This window comes from Hylobates moloch, unplaced genomic scaffold (genome assembly GCF_009828535.3).
Source record: "Hylobates moloch isolate HMO894 unplaced genomic scaffold, HMol_V3 SCAFFOLD_3, whole genome shotgun sequence".
NCBI lineage: Eukaryota > Metazoa > Chordata > Mammalia > Primates > Hylobatidae > Hylobates > Hylobates moloch.
In genome coordinates, this window is record NW_026652278.1 from 14,433,696 (window position 1) to 14,454,748 (window position 21,053).

At 44.0% G+C, this 21,053-nt stretch overlaps 1 protein-coding gene across 1 annotated transcript in view; it reads left to right on the forward strand.

Annotated features, from left to right (window-relative positions):
• EIF3A (eukaryotic translation initiation factor 3 subunit A) overlaps positions 1 to 21,053 on the forward strand; it is a 48,097-nt gene that overhangs the window by 23,816 nt on the left and 3,228 nt on the right. Inside the window, exons 13-20 of the mRNA XM_032176601.2 lie at positions 620 to 724; positions 807 to 920; positions 6,312 to 6,434; positions 6,963 to 7,116; positions 7,655 to 7,839; positions 14,468 to 14,556; positions 15,822 to 16,600; positions 20,469 to 20,670. Of these exons, the coding sequence (XP_032032492.1) occupies positions 620 to 724; positions 807 to 920; positions 6,312 to 6,434; positions 6,963 to 7,116; positions 7,655 to 7,839; positions 14,468 to 14,556; positions 15,822 to 16,600; positions 20,469 to 20,670 (1,751 nt within the window). The remainder of the gene's footprint in view (positions 1 to 619; positions 725 to 806; positions 921 to 6,311; positions 6,435 to 6,962; positions 7,117 to 7,654; positions 7,840 to 14,467; positions 14,557 to 15,821; positions 16,601 to 20,468; positions 20,671 to 21,053) is intronic.

A 21,053-nucleotide genomic window follows, 5' to 3' on the forward strand; every position in this document is an offset into this window, starting at 1 on the left:
TGGGATTACAGGCGCCTGCCACCATACCTGGCTAATTTTTGTATTTTTAGTAGAGACAGGTTTCACCATGTTGGCCAGGCTGGTCTCCAACTCCTGACCTCAAGTGATCTACTGGCCTCAGCCTCCCAAATTGCTGGGGTTACAGGTGTGAGCCACCACACATGACCTGTTTCATAGACACCTTATACACATAGCCTGAAGGTAATTTTATACACTATTTTACATAATTTTGTGCATGAAACAAAGTTTTGAATGCATTTTGACTGACCTGTCACATGGGTCAGGAGTGGAATTTTACACTTGTGGCACCATGTTGGTGCTCAGAAAGTGTTAAAATTGGGAGCATTTCAGATTTTGGGTTTTTGGATTAGGTTTGCTTACCCTATTTAGTAGAGTCTGGGTAGATGTAGGTTGGAGGAGTGAGAAAAAGATGTAGGGATATTTTTTTCCTTATGGTCAAATGGAAATAAGGCTATTGTATAATATTTTTACATTTCCTAAATTATCACCCATTGTAACAGTAAAAGCAATCTAGGATTTTATTCTAGAAAGCAGTGAGTTATGTTAGGCATTACTTGTTTATCCTTATTAACAATTGTGCATTTGTATTACCTTTCAGGACCTTGAGGAATTGGATCCAGATTTTATCATGGCTAAACAGGTTGAACAACTGGAGAAAGAAAAGAAGGAACTTCAAGAACGCCTAAAGAATCAAGAAAAGAAGGTAAATGAAAGGATTGGTAAACCTTTAACATACCAAGTTAAGAGAGATTTTTAAAAACTGCATGTGTTTTCGTGTCATTCAGATTGACTATTTTGAAAGAGCCAAACGTTTGGAAGAAATTCCTTTGATAAAGAGCGCTTACGAGGAACAGAGAATTAAAGACATGGATCTGTGGGAGCAACAAGAGGAAGAAAGAGTAAGTTTTAAATTTAATTGTAATATTTTTAGATTGTAATAAAATCCTCTGCCAGTAATGGAACCAAGGATTCAGAATTGCTTTATTTTGTATTCTTCTGCTAGAAATGGTGCTCTAATGGCTGCCTATGAACAGATTGGTAGAAAGATGGAAAATTTCACGATAGAGATTACAAACGAAACTTGGAAAACAAAGGACAACTGAAAAGCCAATTTTACAAAAAACTGCTTTATGTACACTTTCAATGGGTAAATTGTATGGCTTGTTTATACAACTCATAGTTTTCATTTTACTTGCAGAATTGTGCAGCCATCTCCACAATCTAATTATAAAACACATCTCAAAAAGAAGTTCTAAACCCATTAGCAGTAGTCATCCCTATTCTTCCCCACCACCCCAGCCCGAGGCAACTGCTAAACTACTCCTTTCTCTAGATTTGCCGATTCTGGACATTTTATATGAATGGAATTGTGTACTATGTGGTCTTTTGTGACTAAACAGGTCATTCCGTAGTTTTGTTAATTTATAGTATATATTTACCTAATGATACAAAAGCAGGGTTTACAAATTCTTATGGCACCAAATATGTAATAAAAGTGAGTGAACAGATCTGGTTTAAAAAAGTAACCATAAGCAGGAGACAAACATTGGTGTGGGGTGTGATAGGAGAATGCAGCCTTTTCTTGGTTTAATCTGATTGTTGTTCCCTGGAGATTAATGGGCCTAGGATTGCCAGCTCTTCCCGTTTTTTTTTTTTCAGGAAAAGTTGGAATTTTTGTGATAATTCTCTTAACATGTAAATATTAAAAACTAATTAGAAAAGTGCTTCAGACCAAATTGGGTTGATTTGGAGCCTTCCGTTTTTTTCCACGTAGGGCAGAAAGGAAATACCCATATATCATCTTGCATTGATTTCCAGGTGTTTTGAAGGATATAAAATGCCTTTAAAAATTAAACCATGGTGTTTGTTATTACCATGTCATGTTTATTATTTTATTTTATTATATATAGGCACACCTCGTTTTATTTTGCTTCACTTTATTGTGCTTTTGTGTTACCCAGGCAGGTCTCAAAGTCCTGGGCTCAAGCGATTCTCCTGGCTGGGCCTCCCAAAGTGCTAGGATTATGGGTGTGAATCACCATGCCTCCCCCAACCCCCCCATATTATTATTATTTTTATTCTTATTTTTTCTTTTACATATTAAAAGTTTGGTAACCTTGCATTGAGCAAGTCTGTTGACACCATTTTTCCAACAGCATGTGCTCATTTCATGTCTCTGTCACATTTTGGTAACTCTCAAAGTATTTCATACTTTTTCATTGTTATATTTGTTGTAGTGATCAGTGATCTTTGATGTTACTGTTGTAATTATTTTGGGGTGCCACGAACCACACTCAGAAGGTGGTGAACTTAATCTGTAAATGTGTCTCTTCTGACTGTTCTACCGACTGGCCATTCCCTGACTCTCTGTCTCTCCCTGTCCTTGACCCTTCCTATTATTCCCTGAGACACTAATATATATATATTTATTTGAGACAGAGTTTCATTCTGTCGCCCAGGCTGGAGTGCAGTGGTGCAATCTCGGCACACTGCAACCTCTTCCCCCCCACCACCCCCGGGTTCAAGTGATTCTCTGGCTTCAGCCTCCCAAGTAGCTGGGATTACAGGCGTCTGCCACCATGCCTGGCTAATTTTTGTGTTTTTAGTGGAGATGGGGGTCACCATGTTGGCTGGGCTGGTCTCGAACTCCTGACCTCAAGTGTTCTGCTCGCCTCAGCCTCCCAAAGTGCTGGGATTATAGGAGTGAGCCACTGTGCCCGGCTCCTGAGACGTAATATTGAAATTAGGCTAATTAACAATCCCACAATGGCTTTTAAGTGTTCAAGTGAATAGAAGAGTCACCTGTCTCACTTTAAATCAAATGCTAGAAATGATTAAGCTTAGTGAGGAAGGCATGTTGAAAGCTAAGCCTCTTGCATTAATCAAGTTGTGAATACAAAGGAAAAGTTCTTTTTTTTTTTGAGATGGAGTTTCGCCGTTGTTGCCCACGCTGGAGTGCAATGGCGCGATCTCAGCCCACTGCAGCCCCTGCCTCCCGGTTCAAGTGATTCTCCTGCCTCAGCCTCCCGAGTAGCTGGGATTACAGGCATGTGCCACCATGCCCAGCTAATTTTGTACTTTTTTTTTTTTTTAGTAGAGACAGAGTTTCTTTATGTTGGTCAGGCTGGTCTTAAAACTCCCGGCCTCAGGTGATCCGCCCATCTTGGCCTCCCAAAGTGCTGGGATTACAGGCATGAGCCACTGCGCCTGGCCCGCAAAAGTTCTTGAAATTAAAAATGCTACTCCAGTGAACACATAAACAGTGAGAAAGTGAAACAGCCTTATTGCTGATATGGAAAAAGTTTCATTGGTCTGGATCAAACCAGCCACAACATTCCCTTCAGCCAAAGCCTGATCCAGAGCAAGGCTGTAACTCTCAACAGTTAATACTACAAAGGCTGAGAGAGGTTAGAAAGCTGCAGAAGGCCAGGCCTGGTGGCTCACGTCTGTAATCTCAGCACTTTGGGAGGCCGAGGTGGGCACATCACTTGAGGTCAGCAGTTTGAGACCAGCCTGGCCAACATGACAAGACCCCGTCTCTACTAAAAATAGAAAAATTAGCTGGGCTGGTGGCGGATGCCTGTAATCCCAGATACTCAGGAGGCTGAGGCAGGAGAATTGCATGAACCTGGGAGGCAGAGGTTGCAGTGAGCAATGCCACTGCACTCCACCCTGGGAAACCATGGGAGACTCTGTTTCAATCAATCAATAAAGGAAGCTGCAGAAGAAAAGTATGAAGCTAGCAGAGGTTGGTTCATAAGGTTTAAGGAAAACCATCTTTATAACATGAAAGTACAATGTGAAGCACCAAGTGCTGATGGAGGAGCTACAGCAAGTTATTCAGAATATTTTGGCTGAGATAGTTGATGAAGGTGGCTACACTAAACAACAGATTTTCTTACTTTTTTGAGAGATAGGGTCACGCTCTGTCACCGAGGCTGGAGTGCAGTGGCACGATCTCAGGTCCCTACAACGTCTATCCCCTGGGCTCAAGTGCCCACTTCAGCCTCCTGAGTAGCTGCGACCACAAGCACGCACCACCATGCCTAGCATTTTTTTTTTTTTTTTTTTTTTTTGCATTTTTAGTGGAGACAGGGTCTCCCCAGGCTTCCCAGGCTGGTCTCAAACTCCTGAAGTCAAGCAGTCCACTTGCTTCAGCCTCCCAAAGTGTTGGGATTACAGGGCTGAGCCATGGCGCCCAGCCAATAGATTTTCAGTGTAGATGAAACGACCTTCTGTTGGAAGCAGATGGCCAACTAGGTCTTTCATACCTAGAAAGAAGTCAGTGCCTAGCTTTGAATCATCGAAGGGTATGCTCACTGTTTAGGGGTTAATGCAGCTGCTAACTGGAAGTTGAAGCCAATTCTTGTCATTCCAAAAATCCTAGGGTCCTTAGGAATTATGCTGCATCTACCCTTTCTGTGGTCTGTGCATGAAAGAACAAAGCCTGAATGACAGCATATCTGTTAATAGCATGGTTTGCTGAATATTTTAAGCCCCCTGTTGAGACCTACTGCTCAAAAAAAAAAAGTTTTCAGAATCTTGCTGCTCATTGACAATGCATCTGATCATATGACAGCTCTGACAGGGATGTATAAGAGAGATTAATGTTTGTTTTCATGCCTGTTAACACAGTATGCATTCTGCAGCCCATAGATCTAGGAATAATTTTTCTTTCAAGTCTTATTTAAGAAATATATTTCATAAGGCTGTAGCTGCCATAGTGATTCCTTTGGTGGATCTGGGCAAAGTATGTTGAAAACCTGCTGGAAGGAATTCTTCATTCCAGATGCTATTTGTGATTCGTGAGAGGAGGTCAAAATAATCAGCATTAGCAAGAGTTTGGAAGAAGTTGATTCCAAGCCTCATGGATGATTTGGAGGGGTACATGAGTAGAGTGGAGAAAATAATTGCAGATGTGGTGAAAACAGCAAAAGAAGTAGAGTTAGATGTATAGGCTGGGTGGGGTGGCTCATACCTCTAATCCCAGCTCTTTGGGAGGCTGAGGTGGGCAGATTGCATGAGTCCAGGAGTTTGAGACCAGCCTGGGCAACATGGTGAAACCCTGTCTCTACAAAAAAATAGGAAAAGTAGCCAGGCATGGTGGAGTGTGCCTGCAGTTCCAGCTACTTGGGAGGCTGACTGAGGTGGGAGGATGCAGAGGTTGCAGTGAGCTGAGATGGTGCCATTGCACTCCAGTGCTTGGGTGGCAGAGACAGACCCTGTCTAAAAAAACAAAAAAACACAAGAAAGACTATAACCTGAAGATGTGACTGAATTGCTGCAATCTCATGATAAAGCTTGAATGGGTGAGGAGTTGCTTCTTATGGATGAGCAAAGTAAGTGGTTTCTTGAAATCTCGTGGTGAAAATGCAGCAAACATTGTTGACCTGACAACAAAGGATTTAGAATATTCCATAAGTGTAGTTGATAAAGCAGCAGCAGGGTTTGAGAGGATTGGATCAAATTGAAATTCTCCTCTTGAGTTAAAAACTGTCAACCAGTGCCACATGCTGGATAAATCTTTTGTAAGAGGTTGCAATCAGTGTGGCAAACTTCATTGTTAACCTATTTTAAGAAATTACCATAGTCACCCCATCCTTTAGTACCTGCCAGGCTGATCATTCAATAGTCGTCAACATTGAGGCAAGACTCCACTAGCAAAAAGATTATGACTCATTGAAGGCTCAGGTGATCATTAGCATTTTTTAGCAATAAAGTATTTTTTGTTTTGTTTTCTTTGAGAACAGGAGTCTCACCATGTTGTCCAGGCTGATCTTGCACCCCTGGGCTCAAGTGATTTCTCTTGCCTCAGCGTACTACTGCACCTGACTTACAGTATTTTAAAATTAAGATTTGTACATTGGTGTTTTAGACATGCTCTTTTATGCTTAATAGACTGAAAACTTTTATATGCATCAGATAACCAAAAAATCTGTGTTGCTTGCTTCATTGCAATATTTTTTATTGTGGTGGTCTAGAACCAAACCTGCAGTGCCTCCAAGGTGTGTCCGTGTATCATAGTTTTTCCTTTATAAAGTTCCTGGTGTCATGGGGCTAAATGAAAACTGTCTCCTAAATGTCTCAGGATTACTTTGTCTATTTCTTGCCCCTAATTGCCTTCTGGGGACCTGTTGACATGGATGGTAGTTAACATTTTCGTTTTTATGGCATGATAGAAGGGGCAGTGGAGCAGCTTCTAATTTTTCAAGAGTATTTCTCAGTAATTTGGGGTTAATGAGTTAAAAAAAAAGTGATGCTTTGAAATTTCACAATATTTGTACTTGCAGATTACTACAATGCAGCTAGAACGTGAAAAGGCTCTTGAACATAAGAATCGAATGTCACGAATGCTTGAAGACAGAGATTTATTCGTAATGCGACTCAAAGCTGCACGGCAGTCTGTTTATGAGGTGAGCTTGCTGATTTTTGGGAAATGTTTATTCATGAGCTTTCTAGTATTGGCCTAAGGGTTCTCCCTTAACAAATTGGTACATTCTGTGTTGAGTTACTATGTATAACGGTCATTCAAATAATAGAAATTTTTGGATGGTATTTCATAAGCAAAACAATCACCTAAAGAAATTGTTCTAAAGGTGAAAGTTGAATGCATAGTTTAATACAAGTTTTGTTTACTGTTTTTGTTAGAAATGAAAAAACTAGATCAAAATGTCCCGGGCTCAGGTTCTAATTTGACCATTCAATTATTTTGTATAAAGGCAAACCCACTGGATTTAGGTAATATCAACAATTTAAATGTTTTAAAATTTGGCCTGCTGACAAGTTAATGGTCATTTGGAAGTTAGAGTTTTTGTGCTGAGAGGTTGCTTTCGATGATTTTAATACACTTGAGAATCTTTTGTAAACCTAATAGCTTTCTGCTAGTTTGTTGCTCTTGACAAAGTGTGCCCTTTTTGGGTTGGGGGTTACTTCGATTGCAGGAAAAACTTAAACAGTTTGAAGAGCGATTAGCAGAAGAAAGGCATAATCGATTGGAAGAACGGAAAAGGCAACGTAAAGAAGAACGCAGGATAACATACTATAGAGAAAAAGAAGAGGAGGAGCAGAGAAGGGCAGAAGAACAAATGCTAAAAGGTACACAGGTCGGACAGGATTGGAGGGGTGCTAATGCAAGGTTGGTGTTAGATCTAGTTTTTAGTGATCTTATGTAGAAAATACAGGAATCAAGGTAATTGGCCTTTTAGCACTGTAATTAACTGGATCTCGGAACCCAGTTTGCCGTATGTGAAGTTGTTACATCGTCTACCAACATTTCCCCACACATTTGATGTTGTTTTAGAAATTAATACTTTTTGTTTTTTATCACTGTATTCTGTGTATTAACATTTATTGAGGAATACATTCCAGATGATGGCTGTTAAATGATGCTATATCTGGAATCCCAGATTGCTCAGGGATCGGGGAGGAATTCTGGTATCTTACTACAAAACTATGGTTGAGGGGTGTAGTACTTACTTTCTTGACTATGTTCTGTCATGTAGCTGATTATAAACTATTTTCAAATTCTTTTACTTGTACATTATGCTACCTGTTTAATACCAGAAAAGTGGAACTAGCACTAGGGGGAAGATATGGCTGGGAGGCACACTTAGTAACCTAATCAATGGTCTAGAGCGGGAAGAGAGAGAGCGCGCTGAACGAGCAAAACGCGAGGAAGAGCTACGAGAGTATCAGGAGCGGGTGAAGAAATTAGAAGAAGTGGAAAGGAAAAAACGCCAAAGGGAGTTGGAAATTGAAGAACGAGAACGTCGTAGAGAGGAAGAGAGAAGACTTGGCGATAGTTCACTTTCTAGAAAGGTGAGTATAGGGTTTATTGATTTTATTTTGTTTTAATGTGACTTTTTTTTTTTTTTTTTTTGGTTGAGGCACAGTCTTGCTCTGTCGCCCAGGTTCCCCAGGCTGGAGTGCAGTGGTGCAATCTCAGCCCCCCGGGTTCAAGTGATTCTTGTGTCTCAGCCTCCTGAATAGCTGAGATTACAGGCGCATACCACCATGCCCGGCTGATTTTTGTAATTGTGATGTGTTTTTATCACCCAGTTCTCTTCCATGATACCAATGTAAATGTATTTAAATCAGTTATTTTCACATCTTTTTTTTTTTTTTTTTTTTTTTTTTTTGAAACAGAGTCTCGCTTCATTGCCCAGGCTGGAGTGCAGTGGTGTGATCTCTGTCTCGGCTCCCCCCAATCTCCGCCTCCCAGGTTCAAGCCATTCTCTTGCCTCAGTCTTCCGAGTAGTTGGAATTATAGGCGCCCAACACCATGCCTGGCTAATTTTTGTATTTTTAGTAGAAAATACAAAATTTTCTACTAAAATTAGAAATACGGTTTCACCATGTTGGCCAGGTTGGTCTTGAACTCCTGACCTCAAACGATCTGCTTGCCTTGGCCTCCCAAAGTGCTGGGATTACAGGCGCGACCACCGCACCCAGCCCATTTTCACCTCTCTTTTTAATGTGGTAGTTTTCTCTTCCCAAAGAATAGAAGGCACCTAAGGGGGAAAGAATTATATTTATCTTAGCAAAGATGGAATTTTAAAGGCTTAAGCATACTTTTGCGTGTCGTGTCATGAAAGTTTTGTCCATAGCACTGCTGAGTTTGCTACAGAAGAGGGACTGTTGCTGAGTTCCCTGAAAGACATCATCATCTGGCCGGGGGTGGTGGCTCATGCCTATAATCCCAGCACTTCGGGAGGCCGAGGCGTGCGGATCGCGAGGTCAGGAGTTCTAGACCAGTCTGGCCAACATGGTGATACCCTGTCTCTACTAAAAATAAAAAAATGAGCTGGGTGCAGTGGTGGCACCTGTAATCCCAGCTACTTGGGAGGCTGAGGCAGGAGAACTGCTTGAACCCGGGAGGCAGAGGTTGCAGTGAGCCGAGATCGCACCACTGCACTCAAGCCTGGGTGACAGAGCGAGACTCTGTCTCAGGGGGAAAAAAAAAGACATGATCGTGAATTTAGAGGATGATGAATTCTGTAGCTCCTTGGTACTTAAAGACATGTTTGGTGGCCAGCAGCTGTCAGCAACACCTGGCAACTTGTTAGAAACGCAGACTTTCAGGTCCAGCCCCAAAACTTCTGAATCAAAGTATGCAATTTAACAGGATTCCTAGGTGATTCAAACTCAGATCTAAATGCTGATTTTTAATTGCACTCAGGTTCAAAGTGGACCTGTGTTCCCTTCTCTGTCTTGTGTCTGGAATTCCCTCTCCTGATTGGTGTTACTGGTATCTGCTTTGTCACAGCTTTGAACCTACTCTTCCTTCTTTCTTTTCCTACATTACTGCCTTAATTCAGATTTTTCTTGCTTGCAATACTTGTTGGTCTACTTACTAGTCTCCCTCATCATCATCTTCCTCCAGCTTCAGACCTTCCTCTACGATGTGGCCTGCTTGATTTTTCATAATACAGCATGTTTGATCACTGTGCCTGCTGTTGGATTTCAGACCTTTCATTGGTTGATACTCATTACTGAGAGCCAAAGGTTTTAAAACACGCCTTAGTAGTCTTTCGTGTTGCTGCTGTTTCATCAGTTTCGTCTGACACTATTTTCTTCTTAGTCACCTGTGCTCCAGCCATTGGGGAGCAAGTTTTCTGCTTTATTCTGTGTCTGGCATCTGTCTGCACGCTCTTCCTTTTGCTTGGGAGGTGCCCTGTTTGCCCCTTAAAGACTTGCTTGCTTACTTTTCACTCAAAAAGCTCAGGGATGTCTTGCATACCTTTTCTCTGCTCTATTTTTGCCACACCTGTATCAAATGCTTATCTGTATGCCTACACTTGATACTAGTTATTTATGTGTCTTCAGTTTATGTTATTCTTACTGCTAATTTGTAGTTCTAATTCCTTGGTATTAAGTAAATGTGGTCTGTATGATTTACAAGTTTTTGGAATTTAATAATACATTTTCCCTTGTGTTCTATGAATGTTTTTTTCTGTTGAGCACAAAGTTCTATGTGTGCATGAAATCAGCGCTGTTTTGTTTAAATCTGCTACATCATGTTAGTTTATGGGAATGTCTCCTTAGGAACGTGAGGAAGCTTACCTTCTGAGATTATCCTTTTCTTTTAGTTAGCATTTGCAAATGTGTCTGTCCACCCTTTTGTACATTTTCAGCCTCTCATTTCTGTTTTATGCCTCACCCCCCGCCCACACATACCTTCCCCCTTTTTTGGGAGAGTTTAGTTTAATTTACTTGTATTTAACATGGTAACTAGTATATTTGGTTTTATTCCTAACACTTGCTTTGGAGCTTTTTATTTGCTTTCATGTCCCTGGCACCCCTTCCTTTTTCTTTAAGCCAAATTTGAAGAACTTTTCTAGGTTTGTGTGTGTGTGTGTGTGTGTGTGTGTGTGTGTGTGTGTGTGTAGACAGAGTCTCGCTCTGTTGCCCAGGCTGGAGTGCGGTGGCGCAATCTCAGCTCACTGCAACCTCCGCCTCCTGGTTTCAAGCAATTCTCCTGCCTCAGCCTCCCGAGTAGCTGGGATTACTGGCGTGTGCCACCACGCCTGGCTAATGTTTGTATTTTTAGTAGACATGGGGTTTTTCACTATGTTGGCCTGGCTGGTCTCGAACTCCTGACCTTGTGATCCACTCGCCTCAGCCTCTCAGAGTGCTGGGATTACAGGCGTGAGCCACTATGCCTGGCCTCTAGGTTCACTTTTATTTTCTCTACTCCATTATAATTTTTTTTTTTTTGAGACAGAGTTTTGCCCGGGCTGGAGTGCAATGGTGAGATCTCAGGTCACTGCAACCTCCACCTTCCAGGTTCAAGTGATTCTCCTGCCTCAGCCGCCCGAGTAGGTGGGATTACAGGCATGTGCCACCATGCCCGGCTAATTTTATATTTTTAGTAGAGATAAATTTCACCGTGTTGGCCAGGCTGGTCTCGAACTCCTGACCTCAGGTGATCCATCCACCTCAACCTCCCAAAGTGCTGAGATTACAGGCATGAGCCACTGTGCCCGGCCACCATTAATTTTTTCCTAAGTTTTTAAAAAAACTTCCACAGTATAAATTACAACTTTCCGGCCGGGCGCGGTGGCTCAAGCCTGTAATCCCAGCACTTTGGGAGGCCGAGGCGGGCGGATCACGAGGTCAGGAGATCGAGACCATCCTGGCTAACACGGTGAAACCCCGTCTCTACTAAAAATACAAAAAATTAGCCGGGCGCGGTGGCGGGGCGCCTGTAGTCCCAGCTACTCGGGAGGCTGAGGCAGGAGAATGGCGTGAACCCGGGAGGCGGAGCTTGCAGTGAGCCGAGATGCGCCACTGCACTCCAGCCTGGGCGACAGAGCAAGACTCCGTCTCAAAAAAAAAAAAAAAAAAAAAAAAAAAAAAAAAATTACAACTTTCCTTTGCCTCTTCAGAACAAAACAAAATCATGACCATACCTTAACTTATATTTTATTGCAGTGGACTGGGTAGTTTTGCTTCTAGATCACTACACGTTATCTTTCCTCTTAGTACTCACTTAACAGTTACTTTAAGTTTTACATCCATATTAGCGAACATTATTTAGTCTCAAGTATGTTTACACTGCATCATGTTTTCCCCTTTGTGAGTACTTTTTGTTTCTTGATCAGTTGTTTTCAGAATGTCTTTGTGTGTGTCATAAGTTTTTTCTCTCACCGTTGAACAATGAATGGTTCATTATTTGGCCAGTTCAAAATCATCTTTTCAGAAATAATAGAGACCTTTGCTTCTGTTTTTAGTACACAGTGTTACAGAGGGGAGGATTTTTGATACTAGTCTTGGTCTTATTCTGTAGATACTGTTTCATTCCTTGGAAACAAAATTTTTCTCTATTCTTGCGTTAAAGGAAGTTAAAACTGTCCCTAAGACTGTGTTTAGATACCTGAGTGTATGGTCATCTTTGTTTCTTTTTGGACTTCTGCCCTTTTGGTCTAAGGATTCAGTCTCCTTAGAGCAGACAAAAATCTACTTAATTTAAGGAAAATTTTCTCCTTTTTCTCTGTTCTTGCTCTTTTAAAGTTCTCTTTATATCTTTAATGTTTCTTTTACTCTGTTCATCTCTTTGTTTGTTTGTACCAGGTTCTCTGAGGTCCTGGTTCAGTTTGTTTGCTCATCAGCCGGGGCCATTCTGCTCTTGGATCTGCTGGGCTGGGCACATTGGTTCACGCCTGTAATCTCAGCACTTTGGGAGACCGAGGCAGGTGGGCAGATTGCTTGAGCCTGGGAATTTGAGACCAGTCTGGCAACATAGTGAGACCCTGTCTCCACAAGAAATACAAAAATGAGCTGGGCGTGGTGGTGCATGCCCAGCTACTTGGGAGACTGAGGTGGGAGGGAGTATGGCTTGAGCCCAGGAGGCAGAGTATTTCTTTTTGTTTGTTTGTTTTTTTTGGTTTGTTTTTTTTTTTGAGACGGAGTCTCTCGCTCTGTCGCCCAGGCTGGAGTGCAGTGGTGCAATCTCGGCTCACTGCAAGCTCCGCCTCCTGGCTTCACGCCATTCTCCTGCCTCAGCCTCTCTGAGTAGCTGGGACTACAGGCGCCCGCCACCATGCCCGGCTAATTTTTTGTATTTTTAGTAGAGATGGGGTTTCACCGTGGTCTCGATCTCCTGACCTCGTGATCCGCCCGCCTCGGCCTCCCAAAGTGCTGGGATTACAAGCGTGAGCCACCGCTCCCGGCCTCTTTTTGTTTAATGGCTATAACAGCCATCCTTCAAAAGTCTTTGGAGGATGTAATAGTTGTACTATATCCTCTAAAACCTTGCATTCTTTGTTAAGTATAAATTGCAAGGCAGGCATTGGGGTGGGAGAAGCTTGGCCTTCTGGCTGTGTTTGTTCCCTTGATTGTGGTGCCTATAAATTCCTTTGACTGTTATGTTTCTATTTTCTCTCAAGGTATTTACTTGGGAAAGTCTCTTAGAACAACCCCCACCTTAAGAGACAGCCCGGAATCATTAGCTGTGATGACCTGGGACTAACTTATTTTCTGACCATTCTTGTCTTTCACTGCTTCTCATCTCTGGTTATTTTAGAGTTTCATTGCCAAGACATTTTTTTTTTTTTTTTTTTTTTGAGACGGAGTTTCGCTCTGTCGCCCAGGCTGGAGTGCAGTGGTGCAATCTCGGCTCACTGCAAGCTCCGCCTCCCGGGTCCACGCCGTTGTCCTGCCTCAGCCTCTCCGAGTAGCTGGGACTACAGGCGCCCGCCACCACGCCCGGCTAATTTTTTGTATTTTTAGTAGAGACGGGGTTTCACCTTGGTCTCGATCTCCTGACCTCGTGATCCACCCGCCTCGGCCCCCCAAAGTGCTGGGATTACAAGCGTGAGCCACCGCGCCCGGCCGCCAAGACATTTTTTCAAAAATTCAAATAAAGGAGCAGGCGTGGTGGCTCACACCTATAATCTCAGCACTTTGGGAAGCCCAGGCAGGTGGATCAGTTGAGGTCAGGAGTTCGAGACCAGCATGGCCAACATGTTGAAATCCCATCTCTACTAAAAATAGAAAAATTAGCCGGGCATGGTGGCAGGCGCTTGTAGTCCTAGCTACCTGGGAGGCTAAGGCCCAAGAATCGCTTGAATGTGGGAGGCAGAGGCCACAGTTAGCTGAGATCGCGCCACTGCACTCCAACCTGGGCAACAGAGTGAGATTTCACCTCAAAAAAAAAAGAAAAAAGAAAATTCAAATAAAGGTTCTCTTATTCACGCATTGAGACTGTAGCTTATTCTTAGCTTTGTAGATTTTTTTTTTTTTGAGACAGAGCCTCCCGCTGTGGTGCAGGCTGGAGTGCAGTGGTGTGATGTCGGGTAACTGCAAGTTTTGCCTCCTGGGTTCAAGCTATTCTCCTTCCTCAGCCTCCCAAGTAGCTGGGACTACAGGCGCCTGCCACCACGCCTGGCTAATTTTTTGTATTTTTAGTAGAGACAGGGTTTCACCGTCTTAGCCAGGATGGTCTTGATCTCCTGACCTCGTGATCCACCCGCCTCCGCCTTCCAAACTGCTGGGATTACAGGCGTGAGCCACCACACCCGGCCCATCAGAGTACTGTGAATAGAGAAGTACTGTTAATTTAACCACCCCCGTTAGACATTAAATAAAATGTCTCCACCTTTCTTTGCTTAGTAGGCACTGTGATGTACATTTCAGGGCATGTGGCTTTTTTCACATTCTTCAAAGGGGATTTCTAGGTCGAAGGAAATCTGTAGAGGTGTGTGTTCCCAGGTTGCTTTCCAGTGGTGTTATATCGGTTTGTAAGGCCACCCACAATATATGAGACTACCAGTTTCCCTGTAGTGTCAGTCTGATCTCAGATTAAAAAATAAATGAAATTTTAAAACTTGCTTATTTAAGGGCTTCATATTATTATAAGTACAAAAAACATTTGAATGGTAATACCGGTAGTCATAATAGTAAATGGTTACCAATGTAATGCTTCTTTTTCACTTTGTCAATGGAGGACTCTCGTTGGGGAGATAGAGATTCAGAAGGCACCTGGAGAAAAGGACCTGAAGCAGATTCTGAGTGGAGAAGAGGCCCGCCAGAGAAGTAAGTAGAGTTGAAAATAATGGTGCTCCAGTTCCTGTTAATATCTTATCAGTGGTTTTTAAATTTGGTTCATTTTGTAGAGGCAGGGAAAGGAGAGCCATGAAGAATTGTGTGCATGTCTGATTGTGTGTGGGTTTGTATTTTGTTTTATTGGGTCTGCTGCCCAGGCTGGAGTGCAGTGGCGCAATCTCGGCTCCCTGCAACCTCTGCCTCTCTGGGTTCAAGTGCCTCAGCCTCTCGAATAGCTGGGATTACAGGTGTGTGCCACCATACCTGGCTACTTTTTGTATTTTTTAGTAGAGATGGGGTTTTGCCATGTTGCCCAAGCTGGCTTTGACCTCTCGACCTCAAGTGATCTGACTGTCTCAGCCTCTCAAATTGCTGGGATTACAGGCATGAGCCACTGCACTTGGCCTGTGTTGTTGTTGTTGTTTTGAGATGGCGTCTCACTCTGGAGTGCAGTGGCGCGATCTTGGCTCACTACAGCCTCAACCTCCCTGGGCTTAGGTGATCCGCCTGCCTCAGCCTCCTGAGTAGCTGGGACCACAGGTGCGCTCCACCATGCCTGGTTAATGTTGTTTGTTTGTTTCTTTGTTTTTGAGACAGAATCTAGCTCTGTCACCCAGGCTGGAGCACAGTGGCGCCATCTCGGCTCACTGCAGCCTCCGCCTCCTGGGTTCAAGCAATTCTCGTGCCTCCCAAGTAGCTGGGAGGCACTTGTAATCCTCCCAAGTAGGATTATAGACATGCACCACCACGCCTGGCTAATTTTTGCATTTTTAGTAGACCCGAGGTTTCACTGTGTTGGCCAGGCTGGTCCTGAACTCCTGACCTCAAGTAATCTGCCTGCCTCGGCCTCCCAAAGTGCTGGGATTACAGGTGTGGGCCACCACGCCTGGTCAATTTTTATATTCTTTATAGTGATGGGGTTTTGACATGTTGCCCAGGCTAGTCTCACACTCCTGGGCTCAAGCAATCCTCCCGCCGTGGCCTTCCAAAGTGCTGGGATTACAGGTGTGAGCGACTGTGCCCAGCCGCATGTCTTACAATTAAGTAGAGATGGGGTTTTGCCAGGCCAGGCTGGTCTTGAACTCCTGACCCAGGTGATCTGCCTGCCTCTGCCTCCCAAAGTGCTGGGATTAAAGGCGTGAGCCACTCCTCCGGCCCATACTGAAGTTTTAAAAAAGCACGTGGAAAAAAAAATCCCCAAAGGATCAGATGCTTTTTTATTTTATATATTTTTAATTGTTCTTGTTGCTGTGTAGGGAGTGGAGACGTGGAGAAGGGCGAGATGAGGACAGGTCTCATAGAAGAGATGAAGAGCGGCCCCGGCGTCTAGGGGATGATGAAGATAGAGAGTCTTCTCTTAGACCAGACGATGATCGGGTTCCCCGGCGTGGCATGGATGATGACAGAGGCCCTAGACGTGGTCCTGAGGAAGATCGGTTCTCTCGCCGTGGGGCAGACGATGACCGGCCTTCCTGGCGTAACACAGATGATGACAGGCCTCCCAGACGAATTGCTGACGAAGACAGGGGAAGCTGGCGTCATGCGGATGATGACAGACCACCTAGACGAGGACTGGATGAGGACAGAGGAAGCTGGCGAACAGCTGATGAGGACAGAGGACCAAGACGTGGGATGGATGATGACCGGGGGCTGAGGCGAGGAGGCGCTGACGATGAGCGATCATCCTGGCGTAATGCTGATGATGACCGGGGTCCCAGGCGAGGGTTGGATGATGACCGGGGTCCCAGGCGAGGCATGGATGATGACCGGGGTCCCAGGAGAGGCATGGATGATGACCGGGGTCCCAGGAGAGGCATGGATGATGACCGGGGTCCCAGGCGAGGGTTGGATGATGATCGAGGACCTTGGAGGAATGCCGATGATGACAGAATTCCCAGGCGTGGTGCAGAGGATGACAGGGGCCCTTGGAGAAACATGGATGATGATCGCCTTTCAAGACGTGCTGATGATGATCGGTTTCCCAGACGGGGTGATGACTCAAGACCTGGTCCTTGGAGACCATTAGTCAAGCCAGGTAAAATTCTATTTCCTAGAATATGCTTAAGTGTTCACCTGTAAAAGTGAAATTCTGATGGGTAAATATCAGGGCTGTATTGTTATTTTTCCAGATAAACTGGTCTTTTATCTTTCCTTCAGTATCATTTGCAGTGACTTACCTGTCAAAAGTTTGCCTTCAGAATACTACCATCCAAAACATAAAAACGCAACCCCTCTCTTCTTTAGTGATGTGCTCTTTATTTTCCTTCTGCTTCGATGACTGCTTCTTTGAAGGCTCTTCCTGTACTCATGCCTTCAGTATTGGTGTGTTTTTCAGGTTTTACTGGGAACCAGCCTCCTTTTAAAAATAATTGAAACCAAAATGTACTTTATATATTTATTTTTGCCAACTGAGAGATTATGCAAGGAGGAACTCATTTTACTTTACATTTTTTGAGACAGGGTCTTGCTCTGTTGCACAGGCTGGAGTGCAGTGGTGCAATCATGGCTCACTGCAACCTTGACCTCCCGGACTCTAGGGAGCCTCCCACCTCAGCCTTCTGAGTAGCTAGGACTACAGGCACATGCCACCACACCCTGCTAATAATTTATTTTTTTGGAGAGACGGGGTTTTGCTATGTTGCCCAGGCTGGTCTCAAACTCCTGGGCTCAAGTTATCCTTCTGCCTCTCCCTCCCAAAGTGAAGTGCTGGGATAACAGGTGTGAGGCACTGCACCCAGACTCATTTTCTTTCTTAGTCCTGGGCCTGCTTGTTTCACACTTTATTATTCGTGAGCAGTCGTATACATGTTTGTGACATGTGTCTATTACCATTTTTTTCTTTTTCTTTTTTTTTTTTTTTGAGGTGGAGTCTTGCTCTGTCTCCCAGGCTGGAGTGCAGTGGTACGATCTCAGCTCACTGCAACCTCTGCCTCCCAGGTTCAAGCAATTCGCCTGCCTCAGCTTCCCAAGTAGCTGGGACTACAGGCACACGCCACCATGCATGGCTAAATTTTTTTTTTTTTTTTGAGACGGAGTCTCACTCTGTCATCTGGCTGGAGTGCAGTGGCACGATCTCCCCTCAGTGCAAGTTCTGCCACTCAGGTTCATGCCCTTCTCCTGCCTCAGCCTCCCGAGTAGCTGGGACAACAGGTGCCCACCACCATGCCTGGCTAATTTTTTGTATTTTTAGTAGAGATGGGGTTTCACCATGTTAGCCAGGATGGTCTTGATCTCCTGACCTTGCGATCCGCCCACCTCGGCCCCCCAAAGTGCTGGGATTACAGGCATGAGCCACCACGCCTGGCCATTTTTTTGTATTTTTAATAGAGATGGGGTTTCACCATGTTGGCCAGGCTGCTCTCGAACTCCTGACCTCAAGTGATCCACCCACCTCTGCCTCCCAAAGTGCTGGGATTACAAGCGTGAGCCACTGCCCCGGCCAGTTTTCTCTAGATAATTTCTGCGTACTGCACACAGGTGACAGCTGCTTACTGCATATAGCACATCTCCACTTGGTAGTCTTACTGAATGTCTAACACAGCCTATCCAAAACTGGACTTATTACCATCACATACACGTGCACTTGTTCATGCCCACCCATCCCTCTGATTCTCCTCAGGGGCATCACTGTCCATCTAACTGTCTGAGCTAGGAATCTGGGAGTTGTTTTGTCTCTGTTTCATCCTTTATGTTAAATCTTTATTTAGTTCAGTTCTGCCTTTTTGATGTTCCTGAAATCCACCCTCTTCTCCATTCCCATTGCTTGTACTTGGTCCTGGGTCAGCAGCATTGTCCTCACCCCCTAACTGGTTTTTGCTGCCTCTCTTACTCTCAGTTTTAATTTTGGGTGTTGGGGAAATAACCAGAGCAGTTGTTCTAAGTGCAGATCTAAGTGAGCCGCTTCCTTGCTTTCCCCAGTTGTTTCTGTTGCCTACTTCGTCTCTTCTAGTCTCACTTCATTCTACTATTCAGCTGTTACCTTGTGTAAGGCATTTAATTTTTCTTTTCCTCATGTTAAATGCGGTAACAGTGTAGCAGATTCTTACTAATTTGCTAATTATATTTTATACAGTTGCCATGAATACTGAACTCCTGTTCCTAGGGGAAATACAAGGTTAGGTTTTTGTAAGCTTCTAATCATGATATTTTTGTGAACCAGTCAATACATAAAATGTCTTTTATGTGTTTGTGTTTAAAGACTCCCTATTTCTGATATGTTGTTGATTCATTACCATTGAATTCATGGTCAACAGCATTATAACTCATTCATGAACAAAGCTTATCTAATACATGTATTTTCTCCTTAAGGCATATCATAGCCACCTTGTGCTTGGGTCCACTAAACAGCATTTGTTTTTTCTTTTTTTGAGGCGGGGTCTCACTCTGTCTCCCAGGCTGGAGTGCAGTGGCGTGATCTCAGATCACCGCAACCTCTGCCTCCTGGGCTCAAGAGATCCTACCACATCAGCCTCCTGAGTAGCGGACTATAGGTGCACAGCACCAAGCCCAGCTAATTTTTGTATTTTTTTGTAGAGATGTGGTTTTGCCATGTTGCCCAGGCTGGTCTTGAACTCCTGGGCTCCGGGGATCCACCCTCCTCGGCCTCCCAAATTCCTGAGATTACAGGCATGAGCCACCACACCTGGCCTCTAGACAGCATTTTAGCACTACACTTGGAAGCCATTTTAAACAGTGAGGTCACCAGCAAATTTACGTCTCTGTGTACTCTATATAAAATGTTCCTAGATTCATATATTCCATGCATAAGTGTGAGCCACTGTGCAGGGTTAAAGGATTTATTCATGATTAATGACTAGATAATGGGTGGTAAATGGTGGAGGACAGGAATATAAAAGGAAAGATTCTTTTTTGGATATGAAGGCCTTGAAAACGTTGCAAGGTATAAATACCTCAAAATTGGGACTAAGAGAAAACTCTTGAAGTTTTCTGCTTAAATGAGTGATCTGTTTAACATCAGAACAGATACTATGCTGAAATCTGCGTGCAATAGGAAAAATTCTAAAATTTTCTTTTCTTTTCTTTTCTTTTGAGACGGAGTCTGGCTCTGTCGCTCAGGCTGGAGTGCAGTGGCGCAATCTCGGCTCACTGCAAGCTCCGCCTCCCGGGTTCACGCCATTCTCCTGCCTCAGCCTCTCCGAGTAGCTGGGACTACAGGCGCCCACCACCACGCCCGGCTAATTTTTTTGTATTTTTAGTAGAGACGGGGTTTCACCGTGGTCTCGATCTCCTGACCTCGTGATCCGCCCGCCTCAGCCTCCCAAAGTGCTAGGATTACAAGCGTGAGCCACCGCGCCCGGCCCTAAAATTTTCAATGATACTTTTGTTCTATGGAACACTCAACCCAGATCATTTAAGGTTTTTTTTTTTTTTTTTTTTTTTTTCCTCCCTGTTTGTTTTTTGAGACAGTCTCATTCTGTCATCCAGGCTGGAGTGCAGTGGCACTATCTTGGCTCACTGCAACCTCTGCCTCCCAGGTTCAAGCAGTTCTCATGCCTCAGCCTCCCAAGTCAAGTAGCTAGGACTACAGGCGCAACACCACACCTGGCTAATTGTATTTTTAGTAGCGACAGGGTTATTACCATGTTGGCCAGGCTGGTCTCAAATTCCTGACCTTAAGTAATCCACCTGGCTTGGTCTCCCAAAGTGTTGGGATTACAGGTGTGGGCCACCATGCCTGGCCCGTTTTAAGTTTCTTATATAAGTTTAAGATACTGTTAATGATGTCTGTGCAGTGATGTACACAGCTTTAGTATTTTTTTAATCAGTGTCTTAAATTAGCATTTAGAATGATGATGAATTAATGCCAGTGTCTATTCATGATTGCCAATCTGTTTCTTCTTTTAAAAATATTTTTAAAATGTTTTGCTTTTTCAAAAAAATAGGTGGATGGAGAGAGAAAGAAAAAGCCAGAGAGGAGAGCTGGGGTCCACCTCGAGAATCAAGGCCATCAGAAGAACGTGAATGGGACAGAGAAAAAGAAAGGGACAGAGATAATCAAGATCGAGAGGAGAATGACAAGGACCCTGAGAGAGAAAGGGACAGAGAGAGAGATGTGGATCGAGAGGATCGCTTCAGAAGACCTAGGTGTGATGTTCTAATTAAATTATTTGTAGAGGCCGGGCACGGTGGCTCATGCCTGTAATCCCAGCACTTTGGGAGGCCGAGGTGGGCAGATCACCTGAGTTCAGGAGTTCGAGAGCAGGCTGGCCAACATAGTGAAACCCTATCTGTACTGAAAATACAAAAATTAGCTGGATGTGGTGGTGGCGCGCCTGTAATCCCAGGTACTTGGGAGGCCGAGGCTGGAGAATCACTTGAACCCAAGAGGCGGAGGTTGCAGTGAGCGGAGATCGCGCCATTGTACTCCAGCCTGGGCGACGAGCGAAACTCCATCTCAAAAAAAAAAAAAAAATTATTTGTAGAGCTGCAGTTGGGATTGTTTTGGACACTGGCCTGTGTATTTCAAA